General features: G+C 34.7%; 1 protein-coding gene across 4 annotated transcripts in view; it reads right to left on the bottom strand.

Annotated features, from left to right (window-relative positions):
* Positions 1 to 2,221: 2,221 nt before the first annotated feature.
* Positions 2,222 to 21,089, bottom strand: part of Cwc22 (CWC22 spliceosome associated protein homolog) — a 62,496-nt gene continuing 43,628 nt past the window's right edge. For 3 of the 4 annotated variants that reach the window (XM_048345151.1, XM_048345149.1, XM_048345150.1), the window contains 7 exons: positions 17,310 to 17,370; positions 12,395 to 12,472; positions 11,498 to 11,650; positions 10,014 to 10,141; positions 9,474 to 9,575; positions 9,159 to 9,379; positions 2,222 to 3,646 (listed from right to left, as the gene is read on the bottom strand). In XM_048345151.1, the coding sequence (XP_048201108.1) occupies positions 3,063 to 3,646; positions 9,159 to 9,379; positions 9,474 to 9,575; positions 10,014 to 10,141; positions 11,498 to 11,650; positions 12,395 to 12,472; positions 17,310 to 17,370 (1,327 nt within the window). In that variant the 3' untranslated portion in view covers positions 2,222 to 3,062. Of the gene's footprint in view, positions 3,647 to 9,158; positions 9,380 to 9,473; positions 9,576 to 10,009; positions 10,142 to 11,497; positions 11,651 to 12,394; positions 12,473 to 17,309; positions 17,371 to 21,089 lie in introns of those variants that run through there. The other variant, XM_048345152.1, reaches the window with a different exon arrangement.

Below are 21,089 nucleotides of genomic sequence, written 5' to 3'. Positions count from 1 at the left end.
CAGTTATAACTACTTTCAACGTCCTATGTGAATGTGTAGTTTCTATTATTGATGATGTTTTGTATCACCTTCCTATGTTTGTACCTACACTATCTCTGTAATCTTATCTGAGTATATTGGAAACCGTGTTTACTGGTATTGGAAGTAGGAAATTCAAAGGGAATACCAAATTCGAGAGACACGGGGTAAAAAAAGAGAAATAACTACAAAAGCAATACTTGCAAAACTGTTTGGTGTAAGTGAACTGAACAACTGGGCGGGGGGGAGGGAAGGGGGGGAGGGAGGGGGGCATGAGGGACAAGGCAACAAACAGTACAAGAAATGTATCCAACGCCCAACGTATGATACTGTAACCTCTCTGTACGTCAGTTTGAAAATAAAAATTTGAGAAAAAAAAAAAAAAAAAAAAAAAAGAATGATGAAGGGTGTATCTTTCTGCTGTATGAAGAGCAGAAACTAAAAAATGACCTTTCCAGAAGAAATATTGCCATTTCAAAATAGAACAGTAAATAATTTTTGAACACAGATTGTACAATCACAAACGACCTCAAATCTAGTTAAACTGTAGATCATTTTGTTTGGATTGCATGGTTTTCTTTGACAAGAGTCTCACTATGATGCCCAAGCTGACCTTGAACTTATGTTCCTTCTGCCTGAGCTTGAGTGCTAGGATTAAATGCATGTGTCACACACAATGCCATAGTCATGTGCTATTTGGTTCATTTTAACCTTACAGATCAGTGTCAGCATTTAAAAATTGGGAGCCATATAAAGATCCAGATTCTTTAATTCTGTTCAACACCAGAAAGTTGGCCAACATTAGGCCTTTGTTTCTAAAGCAGGACTGATGGAGCTGAGCAAATGTTGCTGTCTGGAAAATGACTACAATTTACCATAGTGCTGTTGGTATCATTTGTGCTATCCTCTTGCCCACTATAGGTATCTGAGTTTTTAATTCCTGGTCTAGTGGTACAAGGTCAGCCTTAACAATGACAACAATAACAGTATAAATATGCAGACACTGTTCTAAGCATAGTACTGATCAAGATGCATTGTATTCATAAATGGCTTTGTTAAATGGCAACTACTTTAGGATAATTTTAAAAATATATAAAAAAGAAAAGAATGCCACAGAGATCTTTCACCATCTGATAGATAAGTGTAAATTACTTAAGCAAAGGTTTAAAGGGCCTGTGTAAATGTCAACAGTAGCAAGCAGTAAAAGATGACATTAAAAATCCATCGATAGTCTAATGTGTAGTTACTAGTGTATATGACGATGAACCTATCTTTTCCTAAAAACAAGTACTATCACTTCCACCAGAAACTTCACTGTTTTCTATATGGCCCAAAGACATAAAACTATAAACCATGTTGTTCAATGTTTTATCTTTGGTAGTAGAACACACCTGGGCATATAGAAGTCAATAAATTTTTAGTTAAATTTTAAATATAACCGACATCAGTAATTTTTAAAAGTTTTTAGGTATCCAATAAAAATAATTTTTATATTTTAAAATAAAGAAAGCAAACTAGAATTCCTAGTCTTTTTTGTTCTTTTTTGCCACACCTGAAGATGAGTATTCAGGTAAAAAGCTAAAAAAACAAACACCAGAATTTACTTCCTATAGGGCCTCAAAGACCACATGCTCCTTATGTACAATTTGTTCAACAGCAAGTCTGTAAAACGCATGTCTATAACAGTCTCTTCTAACAACATTTATTATTATTTAATAATGATGGTAGGAGAAACACAGAATTTTTCCAGGTTTCCTTCCTAACTACTTGGGATCTAAGATCTGGAGGATCATGGTTAAAAGCCTGCTTGGCAGAGAGTCTGCCAGACTTCATTTCCAACTAATGAGCAAAATGTTGTTACTCTAATCAGATGTGTATGAGCGAGTGAGGCCTTGGGTTCAAGACCACTACTGACTCAATAAAGAAAATCTTTTCCCAAGCTTTCATATCTAAATTTCCTATTTTTCGGGGGGGGGGGGGGGGGAAGAGATAGGTTTATTTACACAGACCATAGACTTTATTGTTACTTATAGTAAAGTTTCCAATAACAAAAATAGAAAGCATTTTGAATCAGAACATGGCTTTAAAGCTATTCACTATTCTTGAATACAAACACTGACTAAAATATACCACATCTACTTTTTTAAAGCAAGCAAGCACAATAAGTCCATTTAATAAGTGGAGTTATATATCTGCCAATCAATTTAAGATCTCAGAGGTTATATTTTATTTCAAAGTAATAAATGATTTGACCAAAGTTATAATGACAGAAACCCTAAAAATTCTTAAAAAAAAAAAATAATCCCACCGGAATTATTTCATGCTGTTCACTCATAAAATGACAATATTTTCCAATGACCTACTAGTTCAATTAAAAAGGATATATATATATGTATATATATATACACACACACATATATATTAACATACTAATACAACTTCAAGACTAAAAAAAAGTTCTAATAAAAAACAACTGTAATTCAATGCAATTAGCAGTCAGAGTGAAGAACTTCAACCAATGGAAAATCCTAATTATAAATAATGTACCTGTTAAACCAGTTTAAGACTAACATACACTTACCATTACATAATATAAAGCTTGTAATCAACATTCTACTTTCGAAAAAAACCAGCTGAAAAGTTCATAATATTTCACTAATTAAAATTAATTAAACTGAAATAGTCTATTTAGTTTGGTCATCAATTCCATATAAAAGCAACTAATCATAGGAAAGTGTAATAATTAGAAAGAGTGTTAAAGAAAAAAATATTGTCAACAAAAAAACCACTGGCTTGATGATGATCATTTTATTCATAAAATATAAGCAAGACTTATCTTTCTGCTGAGACATTTTTCTCCCAATAATTACACCAAGAGAGAGGGCATTGAGATGCATCAATTATAAAACACATTGAAATGAAAACATTTTCAAACTTTACAAATACAAACCAGTGCTTTGTACAAGAGTTCTCTATGAAGTTCACAAGGTAAATCACTTCCACTGATGGAATATAAGGCACGTTAAGTTTGTTATGCTGTAAAATTATTTTTGCTTTGCTGGAGACTTTTCTCTTCTCCGGTCATGATTTTTCTTTGATTCTCTGGAATGTTCAGAATATCTACTAGATTTTTCCCACCGTCTCTCAGAACCATTCTGATACCTATCTTCATCACTTTTAGATGTTGAATGTTTTCTATTCTTTTCCCTTGACTTTGATCTTGCTTTTCTTCTAGAATTTTCACTATCATGACTTCGAATTCTGTGCTTCTCATTTTCCGGAAAAGAATTTCCCCTTTCTCCTCTCCACTTTTTTGGATCACCACGCTTATTTTCTAAGTCTATATGCATTTCTTGGTCTCGGTCATTCCCAGCTCTACTGTAACTATTTCCTTCAAAAGGAATACTTCTGTCTGATGTGTGTTTATTAATGGGATCTCTCCAATTTGGATCTCTTGAGCTCTGATCTCTGTGTCTCTCTGACCTTCTTTCTCTTTCAGTCCTAGTTTCCTGGTGCCGTTGTTCTGCAATTCTTTCTTCTTTTCTCCTATCATTTGCTTGTTGGTTCCTGATCAGTTTATCTGCTTCTTTACTTCTGGTCTTCCCTTGTCCCTTACTTATATTTTTAGCTATATAAAAAATAAAATCAAGTTAGCCTTTATTTTAACTGTAATTTTTAATTTAACAGCACTTAGTAATACATTGCAGCTCCTCCTTTACATACTGGAAACAAAACCAAACTGACTGACTGTAAGTCTGATAGAATACCTGACAAGATGTCTAACTTCTATATATTCAATATATCAGTATTAGTTACCAAAGCACAACTCAAGATAATGAACAGAAACTTTTTTTTCTTTTTTCTTTTTTGGCAGTCGTGGAGGAGGGCCTAAGCACTGTCCCTGAGCTTCGTCTGTTCAAGCATTGCACTTGAGCCACAGCACCACTTCCTTTTTGCTGTTTATATGGTACTGGGCAATCAAACCCTGGGCGCATGCTAGGCAAGCACTCTACCACTAAGCCACATTCCTAGCCCATCCCCCTACACCTCATCCCTTTTTTCTTTTGCCAGCCCTTGGGCTTGAACTCTGGGCTTGGGTGCTGTCCCTGAGCTTCATTTGCTCAGGTGAGCACTCAACCACTTGAGCTACAGTGCCACTTCCAGTTTTTTTGAGTACTTTATTGGAAATGAGTCTTATGGAGTCTCCTGACTGAGCTGGCTTCGAACCTAGGATTATAGGCATGAGCCCCCAGGCCCCAGTGTGAACACAAACTTTAATTACATACAAGAAATGCTGTAAACATTTCTAAGGTGTGACTAGAAATGGTATATTTATACTTATATACTTTACCCTAAAATAGAAATTCTAGCCCATCACCCACCACACCATAGATAGCATTTGATAAACACAGGGTGGAAAGCACAATTGGATTTTTGTTTGGTTTTGTTTTTGTTGCCAGTCCTGGGGCTTGAACTCAGGGCCTAAGCACTGTCCCTGGCTTCTTTTTGCTCAAGGCTATCAACTCTGCCACGTGAGCCACAGCACTACTTCGAGCTTTTTCTATATATGTGGTGTTGAGAAATCGAACCCAGGGCTTCATGTATATGAGGTGAGCACTTTATCCCTAGGTCATACTCCATGAAATACATTTTATAGAATTAAGAGGTAAATGTGGAATGAACAGTTTGGATTATTTCAATTAGTTCCGATGAAGAAATGAAATTTTACTCAACAATAGAAAATACTGATTGACTATAAACCTAACAGTCCACAATTATAGAGTTCACATAGTATGTATGCAAATACTCTAAGACATAACATGGTGTAAACAAAGTATAAAGATTAGCCTTCCAACCTAAGACTACTGTAAAAAGTGGAATGTGGCATTAAGATCAAACAAAATAAGAAACAGAGGTATTATGTATTTTAGATAAGTAGACAGTCCTTTACACAAATTAAGATACAATAATTGAAGAAAACAGAGATTGGGTAAAACAACAAAGATTTTTTTCAAAAAATGAACAAGAATTAATCTTGAAAAAAATTTCACAACAGCATTTCAAAGTGTGATACTGAAGACTAAAAGATCTGTGCTATTCTGAAAGTAACTAGAAACAGCAGAAAGATTTTTAAACCTTCTGTTTAAAGTTGATGATAATCTGAAACAATTTTGGATGCGAAAATGAAAGGAAATACTCAAGTACAGGGAGATTGTGTATCTAAAGACTATAGGAGTCAAGCAGAATAAACTCCTAACTGCTTAAAGTGAAATAACCTCAACTAGATAAATGACAACACTGGTCTTTAAAATTCAGAAGATAATCATGAGTGCATACTAATACAAAATTATATAACTATATAAGTAAGGGAAGAGGGGCAACTCTTTTATAGAAGAAAGTTAGTTACTACATTCAGAGTACAAAAAAAAAAAATTAACCATTAGGCAAGGACCGTAGTAAGTGTTTCAAAGATTCAAAGGAAGCTGCCAAAATCAGCAAGTAAGACCTGGATGATAAAGATCTGCATAGTAATAAAGTTTCTCCATAGTAGTAAAATATCTCCTATGAGATATTAATAAAACATAGCTTCTGTGAAGACATCAGGCAGACATTATCTTAATCCAGTGATCAAATTAATATTCACAAAACTAAGAAAAGGCAATATGATGCACTTTGAATATATGCCTATCCTTATTCTAATCAAGAGAAAGAGGAGACTAACTTATACTAAAGGATGGCAAAATAAGTGACCAAAGAACTGCAAAACACTCAGGGGGCCTGAGAGGTAACAAAGGCTAAAGACAATGTAGTTAATTCACACGGATACTGAAAGACGAAAAGAAACATTGCTGATTTCTGATCAGGTCCTCTGCTTCTTCACTTGTGGTAATATGCAAGTAAGGTCTGTAGTTCAATTTAACTGTTTATTTGAACATGATAGATTAAACAGGACTCTAAATATTCACTTAGGAGGATATTCTTATGAGAGGATCACAAAGGATCAATAGCTTTGTGCATCTGATCATATAAAATGATGTTTATCAAAATGAACTCCAATAAATGGAATCAAGAGGTTTTTTTTTGCTAGTTTGCTGTTTTTTCTTTTGTTGCTGTTTGTGATTCTGATCCTTTGTCTTGCATGTAAGTTTAACTATTTGGGGCAGGTAAAGTGGAGCACAGAAATGGTGGGACAAAGGGTGAAGTAATGCAGCAGTGAACTTGGGAGGGAGGGTGGTTGAGAGAGAAAAACTGGGAGAAAACGAAGGAAGAGGTGGTATTGTTCAAAAGAAATGTATTTTTTATCTGACTTACATAACTGTAACTCCTCTGTAATCACCTTTATAGTAAAAATATAAATATTGTTTATAATATTGTAGCAATGTTAATTCACACCAGTTCATAATTAAATTATTTTTATGTAAAAAGAACACTAGGGGAGTTGAACTGAAGGTGGAGGTGGGTTCCTTGTATTGCTTTTGCCAATTTTCTTATCAGTGTGAAATTAGCTCAAAATGGACAGTTAAAATATAAAGGAACTGTGTGAAAAAATGAGAACTAGAATGGCCAAAAATTAAGAGCACAGAAACTCATAAAAGCTGACATTCTATAGCTATTTTCTCTCTAGGAACATCTGCTGATTCAGAGCTGCTGCTGAGGACAAAGACAGAAGATGGAAGAGCTCTCTGATAGCCTCCTAGGGCTGCAAAGTCAAGAATAACACTAGTTAGTATACACAAACACACACGTACACACTTGCAGTATGTATACATAAAATGTAAGTACATAGACTACATATATATGTGTGTGTTTTATGTAGCAAAAGTATATATGTAGAATACAGAAAAACCAAAAGGCAATTAAAAAGTTAACAATAAAACCAAAGGAAGAAGGGGGAAGAAACAAAATACTTGAGCAGCAACCTAGCAGCAAAGAAAAAATATCTGAATGGCTAGTAATAAAGTGATGTTCAACTTCACTGGTGATAATGGAAATGTAACTTAAAACTACAATACAATATTGCTACATATCTGCTGAAATGGCCAAAATAAAAAGGACAATACAAAGCTGGAAGGAGTAAACTAGAATAATCATTACACACACACACACACACACACACACACACACACACACACACACACACACACACACACTTTTCTTACCTCAATATGAGGTATGCCAGAAGTTGAATATAAAATGACTAGCCTACCTGCCTGCTCTCCTGTTTTCCCTGTGGGCACTATACTCTGAAACATCTGAAAGGTCTGACCTGCTCTGTCTTGCGTGCTGTGGTGTGGCTTTCAGCACACTACCTCCAGAATCTACCAGTGACCTATCAGCATCAACCAATGATCCAGAGTGGAATTAACTGCTGGTCTAAACTACAGACCTAGAGTTGACAACAGATATGTAACCAGGGTAACAGACTTTTTTTTGGTCGGGGGTGGGGGGGCAGTCCTGAGGGTTGAACTCAGGGCCTGGGCACTGTTCCTGAGCTTCTTTTGCTCAACGCTAGAACTCTACCATTTGAGCCATAGCACCACTTCCAGCCTTTTCTGTTTATGTGGTACTGAGGAATTGAACCCAGGGCTTCATGCATGCTAGGCAGCACTCTACCAATAAGACACATTCCAAGCCAACACACAGACTTTTAATGATTAGAATAAACCAGCTCAGTGCCTCCACAAGAAACAAGACTTCATCCGTTCATCTTTAAAACAAAATTATCATCAGCTGTAAGTATAACCATGGATTACTTTGTAAGTACACTCTAGTTTTGGAAATGCCTACTACACCATACCATTATGTAATTATAGTTACTGAAACATGGCTGCATACAAGGGTTGTCAATTGCAACCAGTTCAGAGATAGGCATTTGGTTTCTTAGCTTTTTGACATATAATAAAGCTTAATAAATGCTCATTGGGATTGAAAAAGATGAAAAAAATGTACTTAATATATCTAACTTGCCAAACAGAATAGCTTAGTACAGACTATTTTTAAGTATGCTCAGAATGCTTACAAATGCCTAAAGTTAAATAGTGAAAGAGATTAATGATTGAGAAAACAAGAACTAAGCTAGACATAAAATGGTGTTCATATGGCATAATTCCATATTAAAACACACAAAATGGCTAAGCATAGTGGCACATGCCTATAATACAAGCACTTGGAAAACAGAGGCAGGACGATAAGATTTTACAACTACATGAGAGCTTTTATAACTACTTTGGGCTCCATAATGAGTTTGAGGCTAACCTCTGCTATTTAGGTTGGGTACAGAAAAGGCGGGGGGGCATCAACCCTCAGCTAAGTTCCTGTGCCTCATCCTTATAATCCTAGCTACACAGGAAGCTAAAAATCTAAGGATCCCCTGTTGCAAAGCCAGTTCAGGCAAGAAAAATCAATGAGATTCCAATTAACCAGCAAAAAAGCTAGACTGAAAGTATGGCTCAAATAATACAGCACAAAACATGAGCAAAAAGCCAAGTACAGGTATAATAAGGATGGAAGGAGGGTAATAACAGGAAACAAAGAGAACTTTGGATGAGTACTAGCTATAGCTATATGGTTGTCTTCGCTGTAAAAATTCATACACCTCATGAGGTTTACAATGAACAATACGGGGCTGGGGATATGGCCTAGCGGCAAGAGCGCTTGCCTCATATACATGAAGCCCTGGGTTCGATTCCCCAGTACCACATATACAGAAAATGGCCAGAAGTGGTGTTGTGACTCAAGTGGCAGAGTGCTAGCCTTGAGCAAAAAGAAGCCAGGGACAGTGCTCAGGCCCTGAGTCCAAGGCCAAGGACTGGCAAAAAAAAAAAAAAATACAATGAACAATACATGTCAATTACATAAATCTTTAGTAAAAAACTAAGATTTCAAATGCAAACACCAGAAAAACTACTCTAAGCATAGACATTCATACAACATTCAAATAAATATTTGCCAAAAAGCATTTTCATTTTTATGAAGTTAATTCTAAACTATCATTTCAGCACTATAAATGCTATACTCCACCAAAGACTATAAGAGTGCTAAACATTTTTATTCTCAGTTGTAGCTTTTAAAGAACACATTATAAAGACCACTAGTGATCACCTGTTAGACAAAGGAGACCAAATTACAAATGAGCTTACCTGAGGCTGAGCTCTGGCTGCCACTGGATGAGGAGTCGCTCTCTTCACTGGAAGACTCTGAACTGCTCTCACTGCTGTCAGAATCAGAGTCAGAGGAGTCTGACTCTGAAGAGGATGAGGCTGAGGAGGAAGAGGCCAGGGAGGATTTATTTTGCTCAACATCTGGTTTCTGTGCCACGATAACCTTGGGTGTGTTTTTGAGATGCTCACGCAATTCATCCCTAATTGGAAATATAATCTGTTAAATTATGCCTCAGAAAGCAATTGTGAGTTACTTTTGAAAGGTGAAAATAAATTTCTGAAAATAATGCTTACGTTAAACCTCCAAGCCCTATAGAAGTGAAGAAGTTGATGGCAAACCGTGTGTTTCTTGGATTGTCTCGGGGTAATAATCCTTCAAAGAAAGGTTGTAGGGTTCTGAAAAGGAATAAAAGGAAATGGGAGACACATAAAAGTAAAGATGCAAAGGCCTTCAACAGTCTTTCAGATTTTCCAGATATTAAATTAATAAGTGAAATATGATCAACTAATAAATACATTTATAGGTTAGGCCACAAGCTAGGTAAATGAAAGAAAATGCATCAAGGAAAAATTTACTAAACTCGATTTCCATAATTATAGAATAGAGAAAGACTTTTGATATATACCAACACAGATAGTTCAGACAAATGCATACATAGGAATGTAGAGAAACACATGTATACACACATTTATATGCATACACACATCTGCATATATTTTGTGTGTATGCACAATTATTTTTAAATCTTTTGTCTTCAGATATACATGTGTGCATACACTTCACTTTAAGATTGAAGAAAATGTATAAAATCAAGACTAAACATGATAACTTACTCATCCTTTAATCTTGCATTAAGTTTTGGAAGACCCATATATTCACACAGTTCCTGGAAAAATATTTTGACAAAAATTCTACTCGATGATGTAGTGGTTTCTTCACTCAGTTTTATACACTCAAGAACCTGAAAATTAAAATAAAAAAGTTAAAAAAGACAACTTTATTTTGGTTTTCAGTAGGTGTGATGAAGTGACCACAAGTATAGGTATATCTTCACATTTATTTTCTTCTTCAAGCAGAATTATCTCTGAATAGCTTCTCTGATATTTATTACAAAGCAAAGTTTAAGACTACTTCTCTACATTATTTTCAGAATTTAAGCTGTTACAGAAATACATTTCATTCTTTCTTGAGTAACTGGCTTTTTATAGTAGAGATGATATTCTGTCTTGAGCATATAACATTGAGGTACACACACTTATCATACACAATAAAAGTAAAGAAAGAATAAAGGTATATTCTGAAAATTAAGATTGCAGTGTAAAAACAAACTCATTCTGGGGTGAGTAAGAAACTTCCAGTTTTTAAGAGTTCTGTGTTCCAGTGACTCATTTGTTAGTTAACGATTTAAAATAAAATTCATTTTCTCGAACAGGACATGAGCAAGTTAAAGATGAATATAATTAAGCTGCTGGACTGGCTTAAAAATGCCCACATAACATGGTTGGATATACCTAAGATTTAATGTACTAAAAAAATGATCCCATGATTACAAGATGAATGGTATTTTGCTATGTTATTAGATTCTGGTATTCTACAGTTTTATTCTGTTTCCTCTTGGCTTGGTTCTCTCCCTCCTTCTCTTCCTTTATAAATTCCTTCATCAACTTTTGATTGCCTGCTTCTCTCATGACTACTACAGGTTGTAGCTAAATAAATTATGGTGATTGAAGGGACAGTGGTTGTACTGTAAGTAGCAGCTTAATGAATATAATTCAGATTCTAATCCACTATACATTTTTCCATCAAGAATGTCTTTCCTTCCTATAACTCTGACAATAGGACCTCTTCCCTGCTGTTGTACTCATTATCAATGTGCGCATAAAAGCACATATCCTTGCAGGATGTTTTTCTTGAGTTCTAACAAGAGGAATTATGAAAAGTTGGTAAACAGGCAAAAATTCAGAGACACATGTATCACAAGAGGGCAACTTGTGTTTCTCATTTTTGACAAATAGATCTACGTACAGAGAGAGAAGATGAAAATACCTAGTATTTCCTCTGGAAACAGTCCCTGTCATCTCTATTAATCAACACTCTGGTTTCTACTGTTGTACACTTCTTATTCTTACAAATTCTAACTTTACCCTTCTCATCCCATGCTACATGAACATAATCTCAAAGATAGCAGTTATAGAAAAGTATACTGCAAATGTCATTTTAGTTCACATTTCATAGTAGGACTAGTGTAGCTAGGGTATAATTAACGCACATTTGAGAATAACCGGGGATTAAGAAGAATATTGGCCCAGCTACTTACACTCCATGGAAGTGAATCCGTGTATAATAAGTGAGCAAACATCTTGGCAACATTTCTCAATTTGTTTGTCTCCAAGCGATGGATAGTGTCATACTGTTCTTTGAATATACTTTCAAAGGATTCCATGTATTCTTTTTTTAGCATGCAAAATCGCTAATAAATAAAATTGAACATCAATATCAGTAAAAAACTGAATTTCAATAGTTACGAGCACATTCACCTTCCTAATTTAACTAAATCCCACATAAGGATATTTTTATTTCCAAAATATATCATCATTAGTTTCTTTGTTACAAGATATGATGCTCAAAATGAAAGATATATGTATGATTCCTATCTACCTGGTTTTCTATCTACATAGTTTTGTAAACTAGACCAAAACTAGACATGTAGTTGACCCTTGATTCATACATTAGTCTAGGGTATATAATTCTACCTTGTAAGTAAAGCAGGAATTAAAAAATATTGTAGGGTTGGGGTCAAGTGGTTCAAGTGGTAGAACACCTACCTAGCAAGCACCAGAGACTGAGTTCAAATCCAAGGACCACAAAATAAAACAAGGTCAAGTCTTACTTACATTGCTTGCTTTTCCTTACAATGCTTATATAACGTTTTTGAGATTTTTTTTGAAAGAATATTTTATTTTGCTATATCAGGAAATTGTTACAAAGCATGAACAATTCTAAGAAAATCTAGAGGGCTGATATGCAAAGGCACTGACAACAACACTAAGGAAGAAACTGAAGGGAGCAGGAAATCTTGTAAGGAGGGACAATTCACTTTCATTGGAGCTATGTTGTTACAGTAGATGACAAAACAGAATCATTAATTCAATTACATTCATGCCAAGATTTTCCTTAGGGATGCTGTTATATTCTAACACAAGCTGAAACTCACCCCAGCTAATAAGCCAAAAAATTTTTCATATGTCCTTTGCTGAGCACAGCAATCAAGTATCATATTGCAGAGTTCTTTCTGTTTGGAAAAAGTCATAGTAATTATTTAAAACACAACAGAACCTATAAACATGTAATTCTTATAGGGTCTATGGCAATTTATATAATTAATGATAAAATTCTAAATTCATATTAATATAAACTATTTCTAAACAAACATGGTACATGAAAAAGGTATGTCAGCAAAAGATTAAATATACAGTATCTTAGAAAGACTCTAACAATTTAGTTATACACTTCCGAAATATAAGCAAGTATAGACAAAACAGAGAACAGTGAGTCTTTGCAAAAGCATAAGTGATCACAACAACTTAAATTGCAATTTAAAAGATCCTATTTATGGCTAAAAAGGAACAAATGTAAAAAACGGATGAACAAAGGAATAAAACAACATATCTTGGAGTTCATTTCGATAAACATTTTATATGATCACATGCACATAGCTATTGAGCCTTTGTGATCCTCTCCTAAGAATATCCTTCTTTGATCTCACTGTGTGAATGTTCCTGTTTAATTTATCATGTCCAAGTGTAATATTTTTGTCTTTGGTTAACCATTGTGTTTATTTGTAGATTTATAGGCACATTCTAATTATTACAAATGAGGGAAACCTTGCAGCCTATATTTCTTTGGGTCTGGCTTAATTCATTTAATATAATTTTTTCCAAGTCTTTCCATTTTCTTATGAATGGGGCAATATCATTCTTTCTGATGGAAGCATAGAAATAACAAGAGGTTTTTTGTTATTTTATTTTTTGTGTTTTGCTTTTCCCACTTTTTTACTTGTTTGTGACTTTTTGTCTTGTAAGTTTATCTGTTTGGGGAGACTAGAGGGGTACACAGAAATGGTGGGACAAAGGTTGTGAACTAATACAGCAGTGATACACACTAGATACTATGTTGAAAATGAACTACACAATTTTTGTAGGAGGGAGATCAGGAGGGAAAAACTGGGAGAAAAGGAGGGAAGAGATGGCACTGTTGAAAAAGAAATGTACTCTATTACTTGACTACATAAATATAACTCCTCTGAACATCACTTTTACAAGAAAATTTTTTTAAAACTATGACTGAATTTTCTTTCCTCAAAATGAACATTATCTTATGATGGATTTATATAGATGTAGTCATTTCCTAATTGCTAAAATACACTATCCAATCAGCTATTTAAATGCCTTGAAAACCTCTGTAAAAATTCTGTTGAACTAATGAATAGATCCTTGCTCAGAAAATGCCATCATCACAAATGATTTATATTTAACTAGAGAATTTTAAGTAACACTGTTAACTCCTAAAATAATCCTAATGAACTAAATATTAATTACGGATATTTCATAGGCAAAGCAAGATAGTAGCAGAGTCAAATGCAAAATGTGTACCAACATTACCTTAGTCAATTCATATGACTAAAATGTCTTAATCTAATATTCTGTAAGACATTTGTAATAATAACTAAACATATTTGCTTTCTTTAAATGGAAATCACTCCTACAAAAATAAAATGTACATTCTTTCAGTTAATTTTTTATCTGTATATCTTTATTTAGACCTTAATAATACAGATGTAACCTAAATAAAAAGTGTAAATATTAAAAAGAAACAAGTCAATAAGCATTTACTGTGCTCATCTATGTAAATAATGTTAAGATATTTGATGAGGGCTCGCACAAGAGATCAGTAGGGGACCTAAAAAAGCAGAGAATGGATACTCAAGAACTGTGCAGTCCAGTATGGAATCAACTAGGCTTATGGGGTATCTGCATTAGTTGAAATTATATAAACTAAAATTTTACTCAAATCACATTAGCCATATTTCAAACAATCAGCATCCACACATGCCTAGTGGCTACTGTACTGGTTACGGTAGACAGAAACATTCAGTTCTTGCAGGAGGTGTGTTTCACAGTACTACCCTAGGAACTAAACAAATCTACCCAAAAGTATCAAGGCTGGTACTCTACCACTTGAGACAAGGCTCCACTTACAGCTTTTTGCTAGTTAATTGGAGATAAGTGTGTCACAGGTTTTTCTGCCTGGCTGGCTTTGAACTGGGATCCTCAGATCTGTTTCCTGAGTAACTAGGGTTACAGGCATGAGCCACTGGTATCCAGCTATTCCATTTGTATTGATGAGCACTATTCCATTGTATGAATGTATTACAGTTTGTATCCATCTAACACTGAAGGATATTTGAATTGTTTGAAGTTTTTGGCAATTACAATATTAGTAAAGTCTGTATAAACATCCACAAAAAAAATTCCAATAGTAATGTCATCATATTTCTAGTACTTTTTTTTAGAGAAAACTTTCTATTATTGATGATCTTATATCCCCTTCCTGTGGTTGTACCTACACTATCTCTATATCTTATCTAAGTATATTGGAAACCATGTATATACTGGTATTAGAACTAGGAAATTGAAAGGTAATACCAAAATCGATAGACACAGGGTAAAAAAAACAAAAAAGAGAGAGAAACAACTACAAAAGCAATACTTGCAAAACTGTTTGGTGTAAGTGAACTGAACAACTCATGGGGGGGGGGGAGGAAATGGGGAAGGGGGGAATGAGGGACAAGGTAACAAACAGTAGAAGAAATGTATCCAATGCCTAATGTATGAAACTGTAAACTCTCTGTATATCAGTTTGATAATAAAAATTAAAAAAAAATTTAAAAAACCTCAGTCACAAGTTAACTCAATCAAATAAAGTATTTATAAATGTATCGGTCCTGAAAAAATGAGCTTTGTTAAAATTCCACATGGCACTAAAAACTTTAAATGAGGCTTTTCTAAATTCCACTATGTTAACTTGATTTATTAAAATTCACTTTCAACTTATCTTACAAACACTGTGTTATGCAATACAATGGCTAATTAGATTTGAAACAATAAAACATGGTAATGTGCCAATAGCATTGCTAACAGTCAGCACTACTCAAAAAAACCCACAAATTAATTTCCTCTCTAGACTAAATACAATTATGAGTTATTCCCTATGGCATATACTAATGAAATATTTTAACATTTCAATTAAATATTAGAGCACTTTTAGTAGTCTACTGGGTGCATAAAAACTAAAGCAATAAGATACTTGGGAGAACTCCAAAAATATGTTGAGGTTAAGTTCTAGAACAACTACCCTCTGGATTGATGTTTATAATGACTTAACTGTATTATTCAAATAATGTAATAAGATAATATATTAATTATAATATTTTATAATTTTAGTACTGAGTATACTTTTTTTTTTTTGCCAGTCCTGGGGCTTGGACTCAGGGCCTGAGCACTGTCGCTAGCACTCTGCCACTTGAGCCACAGCGCCACTTCTGGCCATTTTCTGTATATGTGGTGCTGGGGAATCGAACCTAGGGCCTCATGTATACGAGGCAAGCACTCTAGCCTCTAGGCCATATCCCCAGCCCCTGAGTATATATATATATATATATATATATATATATATATTTTTTTTTTTTTTTTTGGCCAGTCCTGGGCCTTGGACTCAGGGCCTGAGCACTGTCCCTGGCTTCTTCCCGCTCAAGGCTAGCACTCTGCCACTTGAGCCACAGTGCCACTTCTGGCCGTTTTCTGTATATGTGGTGCTGGGAATCGAACCTAGGGCCTCGTGTATCCGAGGCAGGCACTCTTGCCACTAGGCTATATCCCCAGCCCCCCTGAGTATATTTTAAAAGGGTAATTTACTATTTCCCCCCAAAGATGACATATCAACTGCAACCAGAATACAAGTGGGAACATTATTATTTTACCAGGAAAAGAATTTTTTAAAACATTTGCACATTCTACAGCACAGTATTTGAAGAACAAATCTGTATTACAGAACGAAGATTAGAAAGTGTTTTCTCCAAAGTGCCAGGTAGTACATATTGTAAGGGTTAGAGATAATATAATCTCTGTTGAAACTACTTATTCTGCTACCATGATATGAAAATAGCCACAGGGGAAGGGAGGTAGTTCAATTAATGGTTTTATTCTAATAAGCTTTATTTATTTCTATGAAACAAACAATAGGCCTAGGTCACAGTCTGCTAACAGATCATGATACTGCCTAAGGCAAAGAAATTATATCTAATAGTAACTTAGCTCAGAGGATCAAGAACTAAAAACTGAGTAGCTTATTAGAGTTGATACATTCACTCTAGTATCTATGTGGAATCTACTACATGTAAAGCTAAATGAAAAGTAAAAGCAGAAAAGCCTTGGCTCAGGTTCTAGGACCTAAAAATCTAGAAGAATAGAGAACAATAAATACAAGAAAATTAGTAAAAAGCACAAGACAATTTACTTACCAATTTAGTTTTCATTACCTTTATCATTACAGTTCTGATGCTTTGAAGACTGAGGTACAATGAGTTATAAGGGAATGAATACCATGGGGCAAAGAAAAGGCCCTATATGTGCTTTATGGATTGTTAATCACTGAGCTTGCAGAGTCTGACACACAGAATATGCTGATTGAATTACTGAATGAAAAACAACAAATTCTATATCCAACTAGAGAAATGTAACAGTATATACTATTCTCTTTATAATTTCTACAACAAAATAAATTCTTCAATGCATAAAGAAATGAATCAGATAATCCATAAAAGAATATATTTCCTACTATGTCACATTTGATTTATAGGCAGAAATTCTATATAAATGGTGATTGGTCTCAAGACTATTTTTCAGTAGTCAAGCAGATACTTTAATTCAGTGGAAGAAGTACCATATATGAAACATCCTCAAGTGGCCAAAACTTTGAATTAGTGCTTCAATTTATAAAAACTAAGTATACCTTAAGCATCTTTATAAACAATATAAACACTGTAATTATAAAAAGCATTATTAACATACTGTTTGACTTTCAGGAAACTCCATTTTCAGCAATTTGTGGGCACATTCTTCAAAATCTAAACTATAGAGAAATAAGATGGTCACAATAGGTTAAAATCTTGCAGCAATGAACAAAGCTCTCTTTAACTTAACATACAAGGCTTTAATACCTTTACTATTGTTTTGAATAGTCTTTTAATTGGAAGTACACGTTTTGCTTCAAATATAAACCAAACACAAGCTCTTAATTCCACAAAGAATAGAAAATGAATTCATCATATAGCATGGATAAATCTGTAATTAGGGTAAGTAGAAGTCAGATACAAAAGGCATAGATACAAAAGGCATAGATACAAAAGGCAGTATGACTGATTCTACTTATATAAATGCTCCAAGTAGGCAAGCCTAAATACAGAGAAAGAAGGTAAAGAGAGTAGGGGTTGACTACATTTAAGACTTAAGTTTGGCATGATGAAAATATTTTCAAATTACTATTGATGGTTGAGCAATTTTGTGAGTATGATGACACAACTAGCTGCGCATTGAAAAGAGTTAATTTTATTACATGTAAATTAAATACCAATTAAAAACACAGATTTAGTCCTTTCCATTTATGATTATCCACCGTGTTCAGTTCCAAACTGATCACTCAAGTAAAACATTAATAAATTCTTAAATATGACTAAATTTCTTTGCTCTTCCTTCAAACTGTGGAAGACAATAACTTCACACACCAAATTTTTCCTAAAGCTTAGAAAAAAAACAGGTAAGATTCTCAATAATGAGGGTAAAGAAAAGTAAAGCTTTAAGAAGTTTAGCATCACACACATATATATGTGGCATATATATTACATTATATGATATATATGGTAACACTTTTGAGAAATGTGCTTTTATTCTGCAACCAAAAAATAGATAGCTAAATTAATAACAGTCAGAAGTACAAACACCTGCAGCTAGGTGTTGGTGGTTCACACCTTGTGATCCAAACGACTCAGAAGGCTGATCTAGAGGATCTTGGTTGAAAGCCAACCATGACCAAAAAAAGTCCTCAAGACTTCATGTTCAAAAATAACCACCAAGGGGCAAAGCTGAAGGTGTGGTTCAAGTTGGTAGAGCACTAGCTGGCAGGCAACTCAGCAAGCTTGAAGCTCAGTTGAACCTCCAGTAGCTACAAAAACAAAAAAGAGGATACCTGTAGATAATAATATTGATATATTATGGATTCATACCTGATTAGCATTCCAGCAAGATTTAGAGACAAACGAATTTCATCCTCTCATTTACAGAGATGACTCAGACATGTTTATCAAACTTTTGGGGACAGAGCCCCAAAATAAGACTTGAACACTGGAATACTTATGCTTTCAATGGAAAGGTTGTAAGTTTTAACCTGAAAAGCAGTTTCTTGAAATGTATACTGTATTTAAAAATGAAAGGAGAATTACCAATTAAAACAGAACTATACATAGACAAAGTTTCTCATGGTCACATTAAAAGCTCAGCATGGAAGAATAAATGATATTCTATAATGAAACCCCATCTACGAAATCCTGGGAATGTTTTTATAGCTTGATACTGATAAGAATTACCATTAATTGCTGACTAAAAGCAGGAAGAAGTGAAAGATATTCCAGGGGGTCACCCTGACATTTTATTTATTGTCATCATTTAGACAAGTTATCTTAGTTCATACCCAAATGCAGGCGAACTGCAATTTATTAAAAAACAAAACACAGAAAACAGTAAATTATCAATGTGTAAGGAAAAAAAGCATGTCTTTCCAGTGTTCAGACAAATTGATTTTAAAATACTTTGCCTGGGGGCTGGGGTTATAGCCTAGTGGCAAGAGTGCCTGCCTCGGATACACGAGGCCCTAGGTTCGATTCCCCAGCACCACATATACAGAAAATGGCCAGAAGCGGCGCTGTGGCTCAAGTGGCAGAGTGCTACAGCCTTGAGCTGGAAGAAGCCAGGGACAGTGCTCAGGCCCTGAGTCCAAGGCCCAGGACTGGCAAAAAACAAAACAAAACAAAACAAAAAACACTTTGCCTAAGAGAATTAACAAATTAATTGTGATTGAGGAATGTTTATTTGTCCCTCTGTAGAATGTTCAAACTTTTATTTCTTTGAGATAAGCAGTATAAAAATTATCACTCAATGAAATAAAATAACTGGAAATCTAGTTTTGCAGTAGATCTGGATTTCTCAGGTTTTATTACATTAGAGGCCACATGAGAACTACTGGATACTATAACCTAGGATGGCACAGGAAACGGAATAAAAAAAATAAAAAAGAATTCAAAGACCCAGAAAGGCTACAAATCAAAGAAAGGTTGGACAAATGGGACTGCATCAAACTGCAGAGCTTCTGCACGGCAAAGGACATAGCTTGCAAGATAAACAGAAAGCCCACAGACTGGGAGAAGATCTTTACCGGCCATTTAATGGACAAAGGCCTCAAATCTAAAATATATGCAGAACTAAAAAAATCACCTTCCTCCAAAACAAAACCGCAAAGAACCAATAGACCCATCATCAAGTGGGCTAAAGACTTACAAAGAGACTTCTTTGATGAGGAAGTGAGAATGGCCAAGAGGCATATGAAAAAGTGCTCTACATCACTGGCCATAAAAGAAATGCAAATCAAAACAACATTGAGATTCCATCTCACCCCAGTAAGAATGTCATATATCAAGAAAACTAACAATAACAATTGTTGGAGGGGATCTGGCCAAAAGGGAACCCTGCTTCATTGTTGGTGGGAATGTAAACTGGTTCAGCCACTTTGGCAAGCAGTATGGAGATTCCTCAGAAGGCTAAATATAGAACTCCCCTATGACCCAGCAGCCCCACTTTTGGGTATCTATCCAAAAGACCACAAACAAAATCACAGTAATGCCACCAGCACAACAATGTTCATCACAGCGCTATTTGTAATAGTGAGAATCTGGAACCAACCCAGATGCCCCTCAGTAGACGAATGGATCAGGAAAATGTGGTACATATACACAATGGAATATTATGCCTCTATCAGAAAGAATGACATTGTCCCATTTGTAAGGAAATGGAAGGACTTGGAAAAAATTATACTAAGTGAAGTGAGCCAGACCCAAAGAAACATGGACTCTATGGCCTCCCTTATTGGGAATAATTAGTACAGGTTTAGGCAAGTCACAGCAGTGGATCACAAGAGCCCAATAGCTATACCCTTATGAACACATAAGATGATGCTAAGTGAAATGAATTCCATGTTATGGAAACGATTGTTATATCACAGTTGTAACTACTTTCAACATCCCATGTGTATCTGTAGCTTCTATTATTGATGATGTTCTTGTATCACCTTCCTGTGGTTGTACCTACACTATCTCTGTAATCTTATCTGAGTATACTGGAAACCATGTATACTGGTATTAGAACTAGGAAATTGAAAGGAAATACCAAAATTGAGAGACACAGGGTAAAAAAAGAAAAAAAAACAACTACAAAAGCAATACTTGCAAAACTGTTTGGTGTAAGTGAACTGAACATCTCATGGGGGGAAAGGAAAAGGGGGAGGAGAGAGGGGGGTATGAGGGACGAAGTATCAAACAGTACAAGTAATGTATCCAATGCCTAATGTATGAAACTGCAACCTCTCTGTACATCAGTTTGATAACAAAAATTTGAAAAAAAAATTCAGGCAGAAGAATTTTTTAAACAGGTAATAAAGCAATAACAAAAATATTTTAAGAAGTATGATTTTCTTTTCTACTTTTTCTTAATAGACTAAGTTTTCAGAAACAAACAACAAAAACC

The sequence above is a fragment of the Perognathus longimembris genome, chromosome 4, assembly GCF_023159225.1.
Source record: "Perognathus longimembris pacificus isolate PPM17 chromosome 4, ASM2315922v1, whole genome shotgun sequence".
NCBI classification, from domain to species: domain Eukaryota; kingdom Metazoa; phylum Chordata; class Mammalia; order Rodentia; family Heteromyidae; genus Perognathus; species Perognathus longimembris.
The sequence above is the reverse complement of the archived record's forward strand: the minus strand, read 5'-3'. Positions and strand labels throughout refer to the sequence as shown.